At 43.5% G+C, this 17,919-nt stretch overlaps 1 protein-coding gene across 1 annotated transcript in view; it reads right to left on the minus strand.

Annotated features, from left to right (window-relative positions):
• TG (thyroglobulin) overlaps nt 1-17,620 on the minus strand; it is a 660,241-nt gene extending 642,621 nt beyond the window's left edge. The window contains exons 1-5 of the mRNA XM_085604890.1: nt 17,506-17,620; nt 16,050-16,158; nt 12,674-12,771; nt 8,434-8,637; nt 4,920-5,079 (exon numbers count right to left, since the gene is read on the minus strand). Of these exons, the coding sequence (XP_085461016.1) occupies nt 4,920-5,079; nt 8,434-8,637; nt 12,674-12,771; nt 16,050-16,158; nt 17,506-17,569 (635 nt within the window). The 5' untranslated portion in view covers nt 17,570-17,620. The remainder of the gene's footprint in view (nt 1-4,919; nt 5,080-8,433; nt 8,638-12,673; nt 12,772-16,049; nt 16,159-17,505) is intronic.
• Nucleotides 17,621-17,919: the final 299 nt, after the last annotated feature.

Here is a 17,919-nt window from a genome sequence, read left to right on the forward strand (position 1 = left end):
CAGAAGGAGGACACACCATCATCCACAGAGACACCATCAAGTGTACTTCTTGCACTCAACCAGAAGCCACTTTTATAGAACATATGGACTTCAAGCTTCAGACAGACAGTAAAACCACTATCAAAGGCACCGTTACCTACCAGCCCCAGGGACCTTGCAACCACTCCCGTAACTTCCTCACCGACCTCATCACACCCCTCGCCATTGGCAACAAAGATTTCATACTCCTAGGCAATCTTAACTTTCATCTCAACGACCTCACAGACTCCAATTCCAAGGACTTTGTAGAAAGTCCACAGAACATCTGCCTCACCCAGCTCATACAAGGCCCTACCCACATCGCTGGGCACACCCTGGAACCCATCTTTTCCTCCAGCAAGAAGGGTAAAGTCAGCCGCATCACTCCACTCACATGGCTGGACTACTCCACCATCCACTCCCACAAAACTGGGGCACAAACCCCTTCTATAGAGTCTAGCAACACCCCAAGCCACTGCTGGAAGAAAGTTACAGAAACGGAATGGCTCAACGTTCTCCAACTAAACTACCCAGACCCTACCAATGACACAAACAACTTCAACAAATGGATCACCCCCTGCGCCAAAACCCTGGTGCCCCTGAAAGACACCAAACCCAAAACATCCAAAAACAAGCTAGGTGGTACAACGCTGACTTCAGAGAATCCAAGAGAGTTTGCAAAAAACTCGAAAGAAAATGGAGAACTATCCGAGGAACCACTGCAACACGTGTGTAAACCAGCACTCACTCTTCCTATTGAACTCCTAGAAGCAAGTATCACTTAAGTCATTAAATTACTTAGTTGAAAGTTAGTTGTCTTCCAAATTTTGCTGTAAACATATTACATTCATATAATTTAAAAAAAAAACAATGTCACCCTCCCCCGGTTTAGTTGCTAATAGATATCATCAATATTGCCTGCACAAATTAACAGTTTTTGAGGTACTGAAAATGGGGTAAAAACTGCAGGGTCGAAAGTAATATGGCAGTCTCGATAGTAGCCCGGTGATCACTCAATCACCTTCCCTTCAGGCAATCATTCCTTGTTGTCAATATAGTTTGAAACAAGTGGCTCTGGACCTTTAAACTTCTAGCACAAGCCCCCATGTGCTTTGGGACAACCAGAAGAAGAGTTTTGTGAAGTAAAACTTAACAGTCTTGGTCTTAATATGCCTTGGTAATTGGTAACAAACACTGGCTTGAGAAGGATACCCGCCTTACTAAATCTGATTGTTTATTCAGAATCTTTCTGGCCCAAGTGTTATTGATCCATGATCTTCTACTACCTTCCTTATTAGTTAACAAGTCGGAAATAAAATAAATTATTGTTAAGTCCGATTATTTAACATGATCAAGTTATAAAAAATATTTTAAGACATTGTTTGTGCTTAAAATGTCATGAGGCACTTCTGACACTAAGTAAACAAAGCGAGCTAGGTGCATTCGGTTCCCCACGAGGCAGCTCAGGAAGGAACAATTGGGATTCTGGATTGAAGGTTGCTCTTTTGACCTTCTCGCCATTAGACTCGCTGCCACAGGCTGAGAGTACCCATACATACGTCTTATGTCAAGAGAAGACTTCGGGCCAGTTGGTTTTACCACCTCAAGTGAGAGCATCTGCCCAGACCTTGGACTGGCCTCAAGACTAAGGTGACTACACTAGTAACTTTTTCTAGCATACTTTGCAATGTTTCGCCTCCATTTTTGTTCCCAGGGCTACAGTCGAGAGCCTTTGCTTTTACGCCTCAAAGTCATCCCCAAATAAATATGGCCAGTGTCAAAATAAGTAGTCAGCAGTAGGTAGTTGAGCCAATGGAGAAATAGCAATGCCACTAGCAACAGAATTAGGCTCATTAATGCAAACTGAGCTCATGACTTCAGGCTCATTGCTGATAGTATGTGGATCCGGTGGCACCTTCCCAGATCCTTGAAATAGGGGATAACATGTGTCTTGATGTCTGCAGTGCCAGGAGGCGCTGTCCAAGCAATCGTCCGAGCCTTGCACCATTGCATAACGACCTTCAGTGCTAATCAGGCCCTTAGGGCCCCACATGCATGGATGGATCCTTTATATGTTCCGCATGCATGTAAGCATCATGTGCTCCACATGCATGTCAGACTTTCTGATAAAAGCGTTCTGCACCACAGAAGATGCACATTATTTACCCAGGCAAGAGGTCCAGTTTTCAAAGAAAAGCTTATTTGAGGTGAGAGATTTATATCAGTAAAGGGAAACCCCTTTGTTACAGACGTCCTCAATGAATTCTGCCTCATGCACACTGTTGGGGTGATGGCTTCTGGGGACCCAATTATCTCCTTCACAGTAATCGGAGAAGGCCAAATCTTGGCTTTTCCTGTGCACCCAGTTGGGATGCTCCCCTGGAATTTCAATTCAGGGCTTTCTATTTCCTACCTCTGCTCAGCACTCTGAAGTGGCCTTGGAGAGTTGTAGTGGTATATTAAACTCCAAGATAAATGTATGGGGAATAGTGGAAAAAAGTAACATAAATGTGAATCTTGTCTTTTGAATGCACTCTTATTAAGGGCCCCATGCAATAACTGGAACTTTGAGGGCTGTGATACCTTTATCTGTACTTGAATTCAATTCCAGCCACATTGTACTGAGCACAATGCAAAATATGTAAATGAGAATTGTAAAACATGGCTCAGTTGTTCACAGAATATAATCAAAAGGCAATAGACACTCGTTTTGCCTTAAATTTGTAGCACCATTGTATGGATAACCTAGACAGATTGTAGCTATGAAGCATTGTTCTTTGCACTTGTTTACTTCCTGCCTTTACTGTCTGGGAGATGCTACAGATAATGGAATGATTTCCTTGGGTCGGGGGGAAATCTTAGAATTGTTTTTATATAGTGTTCATCAATCCAAACAATTAAAATTAGTCAAATAAATTGATCCTTTACCTTTTAGAATAGAGTGAAATTGGAAAAATACCAGAACACTACCTGTTAAAAAATGATCTGTTCTAGTTTTAGTTCCATTGAACAAATGTCCCCAAAGCTCCGATGGATTTTAAATGTAACTCACTAACTACGGTGAAGAAGAGGGCGGGAGCGTATTCTTATCTGGCTGCAGAGGATACTGTCGTTCTCAGGTTAGTCCACCTGCGCATTGGCCTGTCGAAGCCCTGGTACATATATGGAAAAAGTATCTTGTAATTATTCTTGGTTCTAACTTTCATTTGAGAACTGACACCCACAGATATGTATATGTTCTCAATATCACAGCCATCATGCATGTCAGCCATCTAATACAGTATTGTAAACATAACGCAAAGCTTTATCCGCTGTATTTCAGAAACTATCAAATTCACATTCTGTGTCACAGGTGACAAAATATTTTAAAATATTTTATTTATAACTGATGATAATCGTGGGCTCACCTGGCCACCAGCTTTGAACTATCAATGTAATTGACGTTGATTTTGCTGCAAGTTCAATGCCACAGAAATGTCTGTCCGCGGAAAATCTGCCACTTTATTGATTGTCAGTGAAGGATATTAAACAAGCATTGGCACAGCCAATAACTCTTGCCTGTGGGACCTTAAAAGTGTTTAGCCATGCATCAGTTGCATAACTAAATACTTATAAGCTCCCAAAAGTGAGACCTATTGGCTATGCCAAGCGGCCGTGGGGCTGCGAAAGTGAAAGTGATCGTGATCACGATCAAACATCAAAGCGGCCGTGAAAGTAATCGCGGTAAAGCGCGGCACGCGCGCCCGCGCACATGCACTGTAGCTCTAGGCTGGCCTGGTAGCACTTTTTGGAGCCCTCTCAATAAGTCTCGCCAGACCAGCGCATGCGCCGGGTCAGGCGAGACCTAAAAATGGAGGTCTCCATGAGTTGTGTATCATTCAAGTTGAACTATCAACAAGCTTAGAAACATTTTAAAAAACATTTAAAACCTAATTTAAAGTTTGGTGGGTGGAGTAAAGCCAGTCAGGGTGATTGAGGTCTTAACGCCTTGCACCCTGTCTTTACTCTACTTGCCAAATTTAGATTTCACTGCCTTGCGGTGAACTCTATGGGTTTGTATGAGCCTTCGTCATGGTGGTTTAGACAAAGTCATTTAAAAGTTGTGAATGCATCCATCACTGGTGACAGGCACGAACACCAAACTTTTAAGGATTTTCTTTTTCCAAAAACAAACTCTCAAAGTGGAGTTTGTTTTTGGAAAATTAAATACTAATGGCCCCAACACTATGGGAGTTTCCTCCCATGGTGTGAAGGACTTTTTTTATTTTTACTGTCCCTCACGGTAGACAGGTAAAAATAGCCATCTAACTGCCAGTCTAAATGGGGTGGACTGTCGTAAGGCTTACCTCTGATGTCCTGTACTATCTCAGGCTGTGGGAAGAAGGTTTATGCTGATGGAGTAAATTTTACTACATCGGTGTACACCTGGCAGTCTGCCTAACTCAAAATTCTGCAGGCAGGCCAAGTGTGCGGCAAGCAGGGTATTCCGTCACCACTGGAACTCTATATCCGTACCTTAGTTTTTTCATACATCTAATGCTCATGCATATAATGCTTTTCAGTAGGTCAACCCTACCCATCTATACTTCATGGTGGTCTGCATTGGCAATCGTTAGATGATTGCTTCTGGTGAACCACCCACTAGACATGGGAATAGACTAATGCCAGTAGTATTCTCGCACCACCAATAACATCCCCCCTCGGCAACAATCTGCATCAGCCACCTAACCTCCATCCAGCACTGCTAACGGGTCTTAAGGTGACACACTGGTGCTTCAAAGAACTCTTGCAGAAAGAGCTAACCGATTACTGTTAGTGCTCAAATTATTCTTATGCAGACACACAAGACCAGTCTCCTATAATTCTCCCTCTGGTTACACGGTTCAAGATATGCACGTTACCTGTTGAAGCTGTGGACAAGATCAAAGACCATCATGTCTGAGGTGTTCACAAACTTGCACTGGACAGGCAGAAAGTCCCCTTCGGCCGAGCACTGTGGGGGAGTCTTTTCGCCGACACCGTGGAGAACCCGACGATCGCGGACCTCACAGCTCCCGGGGCCTAGGAGAAAATGTCAGGGTTGGGTTACAATACTACCATCAGATCACACAATGGACTGGGACACCCAAACAACAGAAGAATGCACAGTCCCCTCCATTCCCTTCAATGGCAGGGAGAGCCAGGCTGGTTGGAGAGCGGGAGCCTGCAAGACAACTGTGGATTGCTATCAGTGGGCACTTTTATTATCCTATTTATTTTTACAATTTTGTTTACATATTATATCAGAATTATGACTGCGAATTGTTGAACAACTTGCATCGATTAGTGAACTAGATTAATTGTTTTTGTATATCACTTTTCGCTGATATAAAGCCAAATCAAGTTTGATGAGGATGATGACAGAGAAACCACAAGGAATGTAATTCATTACATAATTAAATGATGCTATGCCAAGTCATGTTATGCCCTATGTTGATTTGTATACCTCACCTGTGAGGGTATCCAGGCACTAAATCATCTATATCAATATCAACCATGAGCAACCTATTTTCCTCTAGGCTGAAAAAAGCATACAACTACTCGGTCTACAAATTCTAATAATGTTGCATGATTTACGATTAACCGCAACACTACAAACTATCCCTCAGCCCTACAGACTCGTGTGCGACCTGTTCCAAAGGTCTTCAGCGCATCTTCCAATACACAACAATCTAAGATTTGATTTCATTAGTAAAATAGTGATCACATTTTCCTGGAAACATTGTCTGACTTAACCATGCTAATCTCTCAGATTTAAGGCAATCCACCTTTCGACAATGCTCTTGCATCAAATATCCACAGATATATGGTTATCAGAGTCCATGGCCACAACTTCTATCAAATTCATCTTTCAACAGTGGCGGCTGGCAGGGGGTAGGGGCACAAAATATATTTTTTTTAAAAGAAACTACCTACCTCTTAGCAGCCGCCTCAGTCTCTCCTCCATTGCAGACGAGTCCCTGAGGCACCCAGGCTCCCCTACAGGAAGCCAGCGCATGTTCCCCAGCAGGCTATGTGTTACACCCTGGTGAGGAACGTGCAAAGTGTGCATGACTGTTTGGCCGGGCTGGAAGGGTGAACACTGAATGGACAGAAGGCGGGTTTTGGGTCACGCAGCTTTTAAAGGGGTGCAGCGGGTAACTTGTGTGGCCTCTGAGCATAGCTATGTAATACAGTATCAGCTTCTGGCCTACACATGTGCAAAAGTGGCAAGCCCTCTTTCTGTTACTAGGGTGTCAAGTTACATGTTTAGTGTCCTACATATGGCCTTAAATAAAAATATGTAAATGTTATTCCTCGCATGCACATCAGCACATCAAAATAATGGATGTTTTTTTGTTTTAAATAACTGATTCCAATGCTGAACTTGTGGTCTCCACTCAAGACCTCATGCATTTTACGAGGGCTGACATTAATAACCGCCTCGTGGATCATATCTTCAACCCGTCATGCTCTGTTTGCCCAACTGATCACAGTACCCCTTGTGTTGTAATGTTATGTACCAGATCATGAGTGTCACTGCATCAAACGCCAAGCATATAACACCCGCCTCCTTTTAAACATGCAGTGATTTTTTACCATTTCGAAAATAGCATGAAATTAGACATAATGGTCTTGGAGAGCGATTGAATCTACATTCTTCTTGGTTCATACTTTACTCTGGCTCATTCAAATGATGGTTCCACGATTGCTTGCCTTGTTGCTTAGCAATCGGTTCTTAAATCCTGGTCTTTTCAGGGGTAGATCCACCATGTGGGCGGAGGAGCGTCATCGCCCCACTGCTTTCTCGGAGTGCGAGAAGCAAGAACATAAAATGGTATTATAAATAACATTTTATGTTCCTACTTCTCGCACTGCGAGAAAGCTGAAGGGTTTGGTTGGGGGCGGGCCTGTTCTAGGACAGAGGAGGAGTGGCTTGCCCACTTTGGGGACGCTGACTATTTGGTCGCCCCTCTAGGGCCAAACAAACCAGTCTTGCGCACTCTGCCTTTTCTCCATGTAGGCTGCATACAGTGGTTAATTTGTAATATAAAAAGTACCGGGGCTCTCCTCAGGAGGCAGCGCCAGCAGGAGAAATGTGCTGGTGCAAAATGCCTCATGACTAGAGCCACGGCGCTTATACTGGAGAGGACTTGGCCTAATGGCTAGAGCTGCAGATTTCGGAGCTGGGTAACCTGGTTCGAGTCTCGGCGTGCCTCAACATTCTGTGATCATGGTGAAAATCGTTTTGCTTCTAAATGTGTGTGCCCTTAATTGGTGCTAGAAGCTCCGGTGTTGATGATTAGGTGCCAGTGCTGAGCACCGGAAAGCTCCGGCTCAAATTAAGCACTGGCTGCATACATGTGGAAAATGGCCTCCCAATAGATGCATGGCTGGTCGGCATCCCGACCAATCACAACGCTGCCATTGCAGCGTTGTGATTGGCTTAGGGGAGGGGAGGGAGGCTGCCTTCTTCCTTTTCAGGAGAGGAGCAGAGAAGCAGAGACGACACGGAACCGGGCCCGCAAAAGGTAAGTTAACTTTTTACATTTATTTATTTAAATTAAACCTCCCCCCCACCCGTGAGTCATACAGACTGTGACTGGTCTTCATAACGTTTACTAAAACAGATGCGTCTCTCGCTCGTTCGTAATTGTCAGGTTCTGGTTTTAGCATCCTCTAATGACTGGTTCAATGTCACATAATATTTATCCACTGGCAAGGTGAGCAGTGTATTTTACAAGCAGCATTTAATTTCCACGTGAGTAGGAACTATATTTAGAGGCCACTCAAATGCTACACAGAGAGTTTTACTGCATCTCCACTAATTTTTGCCTGTGGTCAACAGGACTGCTGTTTGGGAATGTCTCTGCCGAGTGGGCGAGACAAGTTGTGGTCTCTCCAATGCGGTGGGACTTTCTAAGGACCTAAATGTTGGAGAGGACACTGTCTCCACGGACCACACCCATTCCTCAGGGAGTCTATGGGAGTCAGACCCAATTGCTTGCACCTTTTTATTTACATTTGTAGGTTTATAGAGCGTGGCGTATCACCCGTGAGGGTATCCAGGCGCTGTTCATGGGCCCTGGGAGATTAAGTGATTTCCCCAGATTCACAGGATGTTGAGCCGACGCCGAGACTCGAACCCGGATCAACAGCTCCCCAGTGGGCAGCTCTGACCGCTGCACTACATCCTCTCCCCTCTGTACCAGCATTCAGAATAGTAGCAGCGCAAGGGCGGTGTTCTAGTTCCACCGCAGTTTCTTCATTCATGACAGTTAGCCTCAGTCTACAGCCATTTCCAAAGGCCCAGTCTAGTTTGAACCAGGGACTCCCACACCCTCATTCCCCCAAAACATGCCATGTTAGGTAAGTATATTAAATGTTAATATTCACATTGTGTTATTTTTCCTGGCTGTCTTGTTCCATAGATCTCCATTCCTTCTGAATCCACACACCAGCATTGCTTCATTTCCAGGTCACACTGCACGCGGTTGTACTCTCCGGACTCGCTGCACTGTGGGATGTAGGTGGTGGTGGTTCTGTTGATGTAACCACTCACTAAGATCTGCTGCTTTTGTAGCTGGCAAAATGACAAGCCTAGAAGAAGAAAGTACAGTTACATCCCAGACAATGAATGAGACATTCTGAAGATACTATTACTTTTTATAAGAGAGGAGGACAAAAAGTTATTAATGTGTAAGTGAGCACTTACAGAATGCCACATACAGAAATAGTGCTACACTGATTGATAATGTCATGGCTGGCTTTGCTATCTGATTTATGTAAGTACTGAATTGTTCTCAAATGCTGCATAAATTGAATGGTTAAAATAATATCAAATGTTATGCCAGAGAAGAAAAAAATTGAAGACTCTGAAGACCACCCATATTTTTTGGTGAGCGTGGAAACACTCTGCCGCCAGATTGGATCACTGCTACTTCTACAGTGTGTGTCCATGGGAGATCTATGAGGCCTCAGGTCATGGAACCACCCTCGGCTTGAGACCGTGAATGGCGGCTCGAGTAAACTATAAAGATATCACATCTGGTGGGGACGGTGAATTTGTTCTTTTTCCACAAAACTATTTTGCAATAAGGAGAGAACGGCCAAAATCAGAAGGGGAACGTGGACAAGTATCAAATACCCCAGAGCAACCAGGTCGAAGGTTGATGGGATTGAGAACAAGGTTGTAAAGATCGAAGATGGCAATTAATGAATCACTTTCTGGGATTCCCTTTTTCCACCTCAACTAGGTGCCAGTGTGGCCAGTCTGCAATCGAAGGCCTAGGACATTTCTTTCCCATGTTATTTTATAGGGCATTCGGTGTCTCTGTGAAACAGAATGTTGACCATCATGAGAAATGCTGACCATCAGCCTTCTGGCATAAGCATATACCAATAGGCACGGTTAATGCCAGACACCACATGGAAACAACATAAGGGGTAAATAGCGCAGTTAATCTAAAACACACTAGGGCAGTGGTGGCTCCTCCGCTAAGGCGGAGGAGCATCACTCCACTGCTTCGCAGCAGTGAAGTAAGGGAAACATAAAATGATAATACCTCGCGTTATTATCATTATATGTTTTCTTCTGCTGCAGCTTTGCGTTTGGGGCTGAGATGCTCCGACGACAGAGGAGCAGGGGAGGAGTGATTTGCCCACTCCTAATTGCCTCTCAGGCCGGCCAAACATTCATGCAAACGTCTCAGACATGCTTATTATTGTGCAATTTGCTTATTCACTTTGTGCCAATATCAAATGAACGAATGTATGACGTTACTACGCCATACATTACCACGCGGTAGGTTACAACGCAGACGTTACATCGTCCACGTTGTTACCATGCATGGCTTTACATCGCAAGTCGTTTCTACGACTTGCACTAGATGGCGTGCTAGACTTAGGAATAGTATAAATTACTATTCCGACTCCAGTTAACGTAACAGCAGGGAATGTGTTGAATTTAAAATCCAACACATTCCCTGGTGTTCAGCGCCATCTAGCGCAAGTCGTAGAAACGACTTGTGATGTAATGCCATGCGTGGTAACAACGCGGACGATGTAACATCTGCGTTGTAATCTACCAGCGTGGTATTGACAGCATTGTAAATGCTGTTTCCCCAAATGAACTAAAGTACTAAAGAAATATATTCATATATGTGTAAATGTGCGCATGTATACGAATGTGCACTATTTAATTTAATGTCTACAGTTAGCATTCACGCTAAGGGCCTGTATTTCTACTTGCTGCATTTCATAAACCCATTGTAGTGTTATTTCTGCTGACTTGATTTCTTGCAGGTGTTTACGTGTTTTGCTAGTTTAGAATAGATACACTTCTTGTAACAGCAATAGATACATCACCTGAGGAAGGAATTTTGACAGCGAGCACATGAGAACTGAATTATTAACAATGGACTCACTATTCAACGTTGACATGAGTATGGGAAAGATGTGCCATTCCATTGTGGGATTTTTCTCTGCTGTTGCATTCGGCAACATGGAATTGTAGCACGAACAATGGACATTCTGATAACGAAGTGACAAAGTGGGTGTCACCTACTGACTTGTGGAAAATTACCTATTGACAGCTGTTATGACTAGAGGCAGATCGACACAAACCCTTGCATATTGCTTGGACTCTTTTGCAGACTTTTTTGCTGAACCCCTAGAAATCATGTTTGAACCCCTATACCCATGATTCCCTACTATCCCTGTGAGCAGACTTCATGAGGTCTGTTCTTCAATGATCCTTTGGAGTTTGCCCAAAGATAGCTAAGGCTAGAACTTATTCCTGACCTATAGAAGACTTTAGACCAAGCTTCTGATATGCTAATCCTTGCTTTATTCAGCCCACCTTACCTTGTCCCTGGTTCTGACAGGAATTCTTTGATTTGTGAAACTCTCTTAAATAACTGAACCAATGTTATCCTACTGGACTGTGCTTGGGTTATTTAGATTGTGAATGCATGGAAAAGAGAACTTGAGATTGTTTTCTGAACATCAGATAAGTGATGTTGTTAACTTATATAGCACTCACTGAGTTACTTGTATGTCTAATTCTGGTTTGCCCAATTTGTTTCAGCAGACATTGTCTCCCTGTTGTAATCTTATACCTCTACAGTATGGTCTTAAGAGTTATATATTTGAACATGATTACTATTTTGTAATAAACACCGTGAACTTGGCTACCGATTCCCAGTCCTCATTATATAGCCAATTGGTTGCACTGTTAATTGTATTGAATTGATTGAACATGAAATGTTAACTCTCTTTCCCCTCAGTACGACTTCTAAAATATCCATTGAAGGACCAAGATAGAAAGTAAGTATGGATAAAGAGATCTAGTAAAGGTGATAAAAATTAGAGAAAAGATTGTGGGCCCAGAAACGCTTGATCACTGGTATACCTGAAAATGCGTCAAAAGGCTACGTCTCCCCAGCTGAGGCCTAACTAGGAGAAATATCTTAAATTCTCCTTGTTATTTTGTCTTTCTACGTGTGCTGCATTCTGCAGCACGTGTAGAACGAGGAAATTGCCTTAGAGGATTATTTTTGTGCAGGAAGATATACCTTCCTGCACAAAAACAAGGCTGCCTGCAACGCAAGCACCCTTGCACCATGGTGCATGAGTGCCGGCGTTGGGGCTAGACGGCACTTAGTGCCCAGGAATATCTTAGTAGATATAGCGCCTTCTTGGCCTCTCTATTTGACTCAGGGCCGCGCAGCAAGTTGTTTTGCTGCCTTGTGTTGTGTCAAATCTTTGTAAATTTGTTCCTTGGTTGTTATATACACTTAGGGGCATATGTATCAAAGACTGGTTTTGCGATTCTCAAATAGCGATTTTTAGAGAATCGCTATTTGAGAATCGCAAAACGAGATGTACATAAAAAATTGCAAATAATTTGCGATTCCTTGATATTCCTTAATTGCGAATCGCAAATAGAGATTCGCAATTAAGGAATTCCTTCCCATTCATTCCTATGGGCTAGGAGGCCCATAGGAATGAATGGGAAGACATTCTCAATTTGCGATTCGCAATTAGAGAATCGCAAATTGAGAATGCAATTTCAAGGGTGCCAGGGTGTCAAAAGGACACCCTGTTGCACCCCTGAAATATGTATGTGTGCACATGTGGCGCACATACATGCTCCAAGGGCATGTATGTGCGCCACATGGCACTTTGAAAAATGCAAAAAAGTGCATTTTTTAAAGACATCGCAAATTACCACCAACTTGAAGTTGGTGGTAATTTGCGATTCCTTAAGACCAAATTGCACTTTTTCTGTGCTTCATACATTGCATTTAAGGAATCGCAATTTGCGATTCCTTAAATGCAACCACAAAATAGGGACACGCAAATTTTGCAATTCCTTATTTTGCAAGGCTGTTTTTCATTCATACATACCACTAAGCCCAATTGCGATCGCAAACGCCGAAATTCTGTGAATTTCAGCGTTTGCAATCGCAATTTGGAATGATACATATGGCCCTTAGTCGAGCTCCATCTGTGCTCAAACAGTGTTTGTTTGCAACACATCAGTTTACAATGATACTTGTCCTAGCTTGAATTAGGGCCGATGGCAACCGTACCACCCCACTGATGTATCTGTTTTAACTTTGTTGTTACTTACAGACCACGGGGGAGCCGCTCTTCTTGCTGTCCGGGGTCTCGGCGCCGTGGGTGTCCACGCACCAGCACGACCCTCCATCTCTGCTGCACTGCATGTTTCTGAAAGAGCAAAGGGTGCTTTACTGAGTAAGCATGAAACTATCGGTCATCAGTGGTCTGCCTAACTAGTGGAATAATACAACAGTCACAGATTATCATACTTCGTTTTCCTTTAAGATACCCAAAAGCATCAAAAACAATCATGCAAGGATGTTTTAGTATGGCAACACATTTTTGGTGACTAATTTTTGTATAGTTCACCAGAGCACATTATCTCACAAACTGCTACCCGGTAACAGCAACTTACTCAAAACCTGCCGGTGGCGGATGTGCAAAGGCTGCTTCATCTAGAACTGATTAACGCTGTACTACTAGCCTTTTATTTTTGTATTTATTTATTTTTCAAACACATCTAGCTGTTTTTCACCGAAATTCTGAGACATATCTTGGATTTCATTTTTAACTAACAGGAGAGACCCACGTACCCCCCTGTTTGACACTTGTTGATTCCATGATATTGCAAAGGCAGTAGCACACTAATGCTCTGGACGCGCAGGAAATGGCATGTTCTGCATCTGCTCTTCCTGGGTACGTATTATAATTAGGGCTCCTGGTTTTATGCAATTTATTTTTCAGACATTGCGATCTTCAATTAACCCGAAATCTATTTTGCTCTTTTTAACTCTGCTTATCCATTTTTATTTAGTGCTTTGTAAAACATAAGCCTGAAACTACTATTCACGGATAAAAGGACACTTGCAATCGGAAATCCCCTGGGTTTCAGTGCTTAAAAATCCATATGGCGGAGAGGATGTGGCCTAACGGCTAAGGTGGTCTACCTCAAATCTGGGTAACCGGGTTGGAGTCTCGGCAAGGATACACAACATCCCGTGATTCTGGGCACATCACTTAATCTCCTCGTGCCTAACAAAAACAAATGTGTCCTCATGTAACGCAACTGCTGCTCGTGTAAAGCACTCTGATACCCGATACATTCGGGTCAAGTTTGCGCTATATAAAACTCTGTAAATAAAAAAATATATATAATGCATCACTCACATGCAATACACCCATACAAGTTTAGTACAACGCACATCTGCAACTGTTTATAGCTTCAATAAGCTGTGCCTTTTTTCATTTCCCCAGTGTGTCCCTGTGTGTTAGTCTGTACAGCTGTTGGTCAGCGGGGGCTCCTCCGATAAGGCAGAGGAGCATCGCCCAACTGCACTCCGATCAGTGCAAAGGAAAAATAAAATGATAATAACAGTACGTTACTATCATTGTATTTTTAGTATGGAGCTTGCAGCCAGTATAGGGCGGGGCGGGTCTAGGCTCACACGACTTCAGAGAGTGGTTGGTGCATTATAAGTGCGTATGACGGTTTGGCCAGCTGTCTTGGGCCGGCCACACCGTCATGCGCACTTAGCATGTTCTCAACTGGGCTGTATTGCACAGTCTGGTTGGAGAGCATGCACAGGATCCCACTCCCTGTCTGAGCGCCGAACCATGATGCTCAAACCAATCACAATGCTGCTGTCATGCTGGTTACAGCAACGCCGTGAATGGCTAAGGGAGTCTGTGAGCCTCGGTGCTGCCGGGAGGCAGGAAAACAACGAGGACGGAGCTGGCAACCAGCAGGTAAGTCTTCTTTTTTTTTAAAACCACCGTCTGCCACCGTTCCCTACCAGCCGCCACTGCTGTTGGCCTAGCACTCATGATACACAACACCAAAGGTACTCAAAAGAAGACCGATTTTCCATTTCTTTCCATATGCAAAAATAAATACAGAGGAAATAGATGGGTTTTTATCTGCGTTTGTATGTGAAAATCGGTAAAAACAGAAAACCATGAGCCTGTATTATAAGATGCTGTGCTGCATTAGGTAATTGATGCAAGTAGCACCAACACTGACATAAAACACTGAAGGGATTACAGTTGAAGCGTTAAATATTTGATGCTGTAAATTAGCACTTGTATAGCACACAAACTACCATTAGTGTGGAGTCGCATTCCTTTTGGTAGCTCAGGGGGTAACTTTCCAAACATTTCTATGGCGGAGCACAGTCTGATTCTGTTTTGCATAGGTGAGCGGTCATTGGAGGGATCATGCCAGTTTTAATGAGCTGCACTTTTTTGGTGGCTGAACAAGATGACTTCACCAAATTGTTTACGTATTGTATCTGTGCGCATGCCTCCTACATTAAGAAGTAACCTTATGTCTATTTAGAAAAGCTCTGAAAACTTACCTCTGTAACTCACTAGTGCATCACCACTCTTAAGAACTATATATCTTTTTTTAGTTCAGAGTGCCAAGAGACGATTTAGTTGGTGCATCCATCTGTGATATAAATAAATGCCCTGGCCATTAATTAGCTGATATTATGGACATTTGTAAAAGTTTGCAAAACAAATGATTGCAAAATAAAGTTAATGATGATGCCCCAGTCACAGTGTTACAACCACAATAGTTGGCATTTGCCATGATAGTTTATACATCTGGGGGCAGACTTATCAATACGTTGTGCAACACAATGCAGGAAGACAACTTGCTGCCTTGTGCTGCGTGAAAGGGAGGGGGACAGGAATATGCTGCATTTACCAATATACGGCACATTCCTGCTCTCTGCCTGCACTGATGCACAATCTGCTGCCTAGAGCCAACGCAGGCACTATTGTGCTGTGGTGCAAGGGTGCCTGTGTTGCAGGCAGGATTGTTTGTGTGCAGGAAAGGCACCATCCTGCACAAAAACACTCCTTAGGCGCTGCAAGGTGGCCTTGCGTTGCTTGGTAAATCTGACGTAAGTATTGTGTTGCTCTTGTGACACCATGAGTGATGCAAGAGCAACACAATACAATGATAAATCTAGGACCCAGTGACAAGGTCGAATGAAGGCAGCTGCTAAACCTCTGCATGCAGTGGCCATCAGTAAATTACTTTAGATTTACTGTGGTGGAAGAGGCGTAAACCCTCATTTGTACGCTACCAGCGCATGTGTAATTGCACTGAGGACTGGTTCTCTCAACATGCCCTGTAGGCTGAGATCTCATGTTTCCCACTTCCATGTGTAAATAGCTCACTCAGGTCAGGATTTTTTTTCTTTTTGTTACTAGTAGTCCTAAATTTAAAAGGAGATTAACAAAATCACTGTAATGGAAAATGTATCCGAGATAGATTAGCTATTCAGGCTTGGAATTTGGAACCATCAATGGCCACATACGCTATCTCAGTTGAGAAGACCTGAAGAAGGATCAATGGCAAAAAGGCAGAAAATTGTGGAGAAACATGTTAAACAGTGTATTCCTGGTCATTGTATTGGTGTTTGTTGTATACACATTACCTGTAGGCACCATCTTCTGAGCATTGCGGGACATAGTCTGATCCTTTCGCCAGAGCCTTCTCTCTCTCCAGCTCACATGGACGCAAGGGTTGCAACTCCAGCTCGTACTCTGTTGTCACACAAAAAAACACATTTATTGAATCCATTCAGTCAGCTCAGTAACATTCGTTCATATCACTGAAATGTGCAATATTGATATAAACTTGGCAGTGCCTAATTTGTGCCGGTGGTTGCAGCTGGGGGGGCCCTGGTAATCAGACTTTAAGAAACAGAAGGAATGGCAGACAAGATAGGAAAGGAAGATGGGAAAGTAGTGACAAAGGCACAAAGCAGGATGGAAAAGAAACTCCATGAATGAGCTAAAGAGACAGGGTGCGTAAGGGGGTGGAAGAAAGAGGCATGTGGGGGAATGAAGAAAAGGCAACCTTGGTATTGGGCAACACTGGGGTTCAGCAGTGCCGGAGGTGGGATCCTAAGATAAAACCCTTTTTTAACAAACAAAGCATGGCCTGTGAGTGGGAAACATACATACATGCAACTCTTTCTTTGTAGTATCTGCATTACTGGAGGGTGCCAGTATAATTTACAATTCTTATTACTGGACTGATTGCTAAAATGTAACAAACATGCCATCAATAACCTACATCCATGCAGAAGTAGGCTATTTTGTTCAGATTAATCACTTGGCAATATTAATCGTGGTCATAGGCAGTTTTCATAAATACAAGCAACACATAATTGCACTTGCCAACTTACAAACAAGTTTTACCTTCTGAGGAGGGGGCTGGGCCTTGCAGGGGGTGTGGTCTCTTACCGAGAGCTACCTAAGAGACACTCTGCCCCTCACCAAACCCCCAGCCCCTTCCAGAAAAAAAACAAAGCGCATTGAGGCTGTCACAGATGTCCTGGGGTGTTTTCACACCTCTTAATGGACATCGGCTGCTTACTGCCTCTGAAAGGGAGCTGAAATCGTGTGACACACGGTGCCACCGTGTGAGTTGGCAGGTCTGCTTACTGTATGTGTGATCTAGGTAACGTATTGACTGATACTCTCGGAGCGGATTCTATACTGTATCATACTAGGATGTAAGCGGTGCTTAATTTGTGTCCGTGGTGGGCACCAGCACCCAATTTGGCAGACTGCAGACCTTTTTTTTTGTCTTCAGACTTTGACCCAGAGCAAGAGAGGGAAAGGCAGAAAATTGAGAAAGATTGGAAAATAAGAAAAAAGGAGTGAAAAAGCTCCTCCAAGAGTGAAATGAAGAGGTGGGAAGTGTAGGTGGTGGAAGAAAGAGCCAGTAGGTAGCCTTGGCATTGAGCAATCCCGGCATCTGGCAGGCCCACAGGAAAAACTTTAAACCACTGCACTTATTCTATTGTTTCCAAACAAAGCATTGGATGCAAGTCAATGCACACACAAAACAAGAAATATTGAAGCTTTAATAGATATTCTTACCAGATATTTTAGCCGCAGTGACAGTGACGAGGCACAGGAAGGCAGTGACACGGTAGGGGCCCATCGCTATCCCCTCTGGAGTCTTTGAGACCCCCTTCTTGTGACGAGGCTTGGAGCTGTGGCGGGCCTCGTGCTCGGTCCGGAGGCGCCTTTTATACTCTTGCTTGTTTGAAGAGAGTCACTCTCGCGCTATATGACTGAGCGCTCAATGAGCTGATGACGCACCGTGATGTTATAAGACATCTTGAAGTCACTCATCCACGTTAACCTTGAAATAACTTGAAGTCAGTGCCCTTTTTTGAGCAGGCAGGCCACAGCCAATGCCCAGCTGGCCTTTAGATATCACTGGGCATACATTTATGCTATCTCATGCAGCCGAAACATTTTGTTTCCAGATTCTGAGAATCATGTAAA

Source organism: Triturus cristatus, chromosome 5_1, assembly GCF_964204655.1.
Source record: "Triturus cristatus chromosome 5_1, aTriCri1.1, whole genome shotgun sequence".
NCBI classification, from domain to species: Eukaryota; Metazoa; Chordata; class Amphibia; order Caudata; family Salamandridae; genus Triturus; species Triturus cristatus.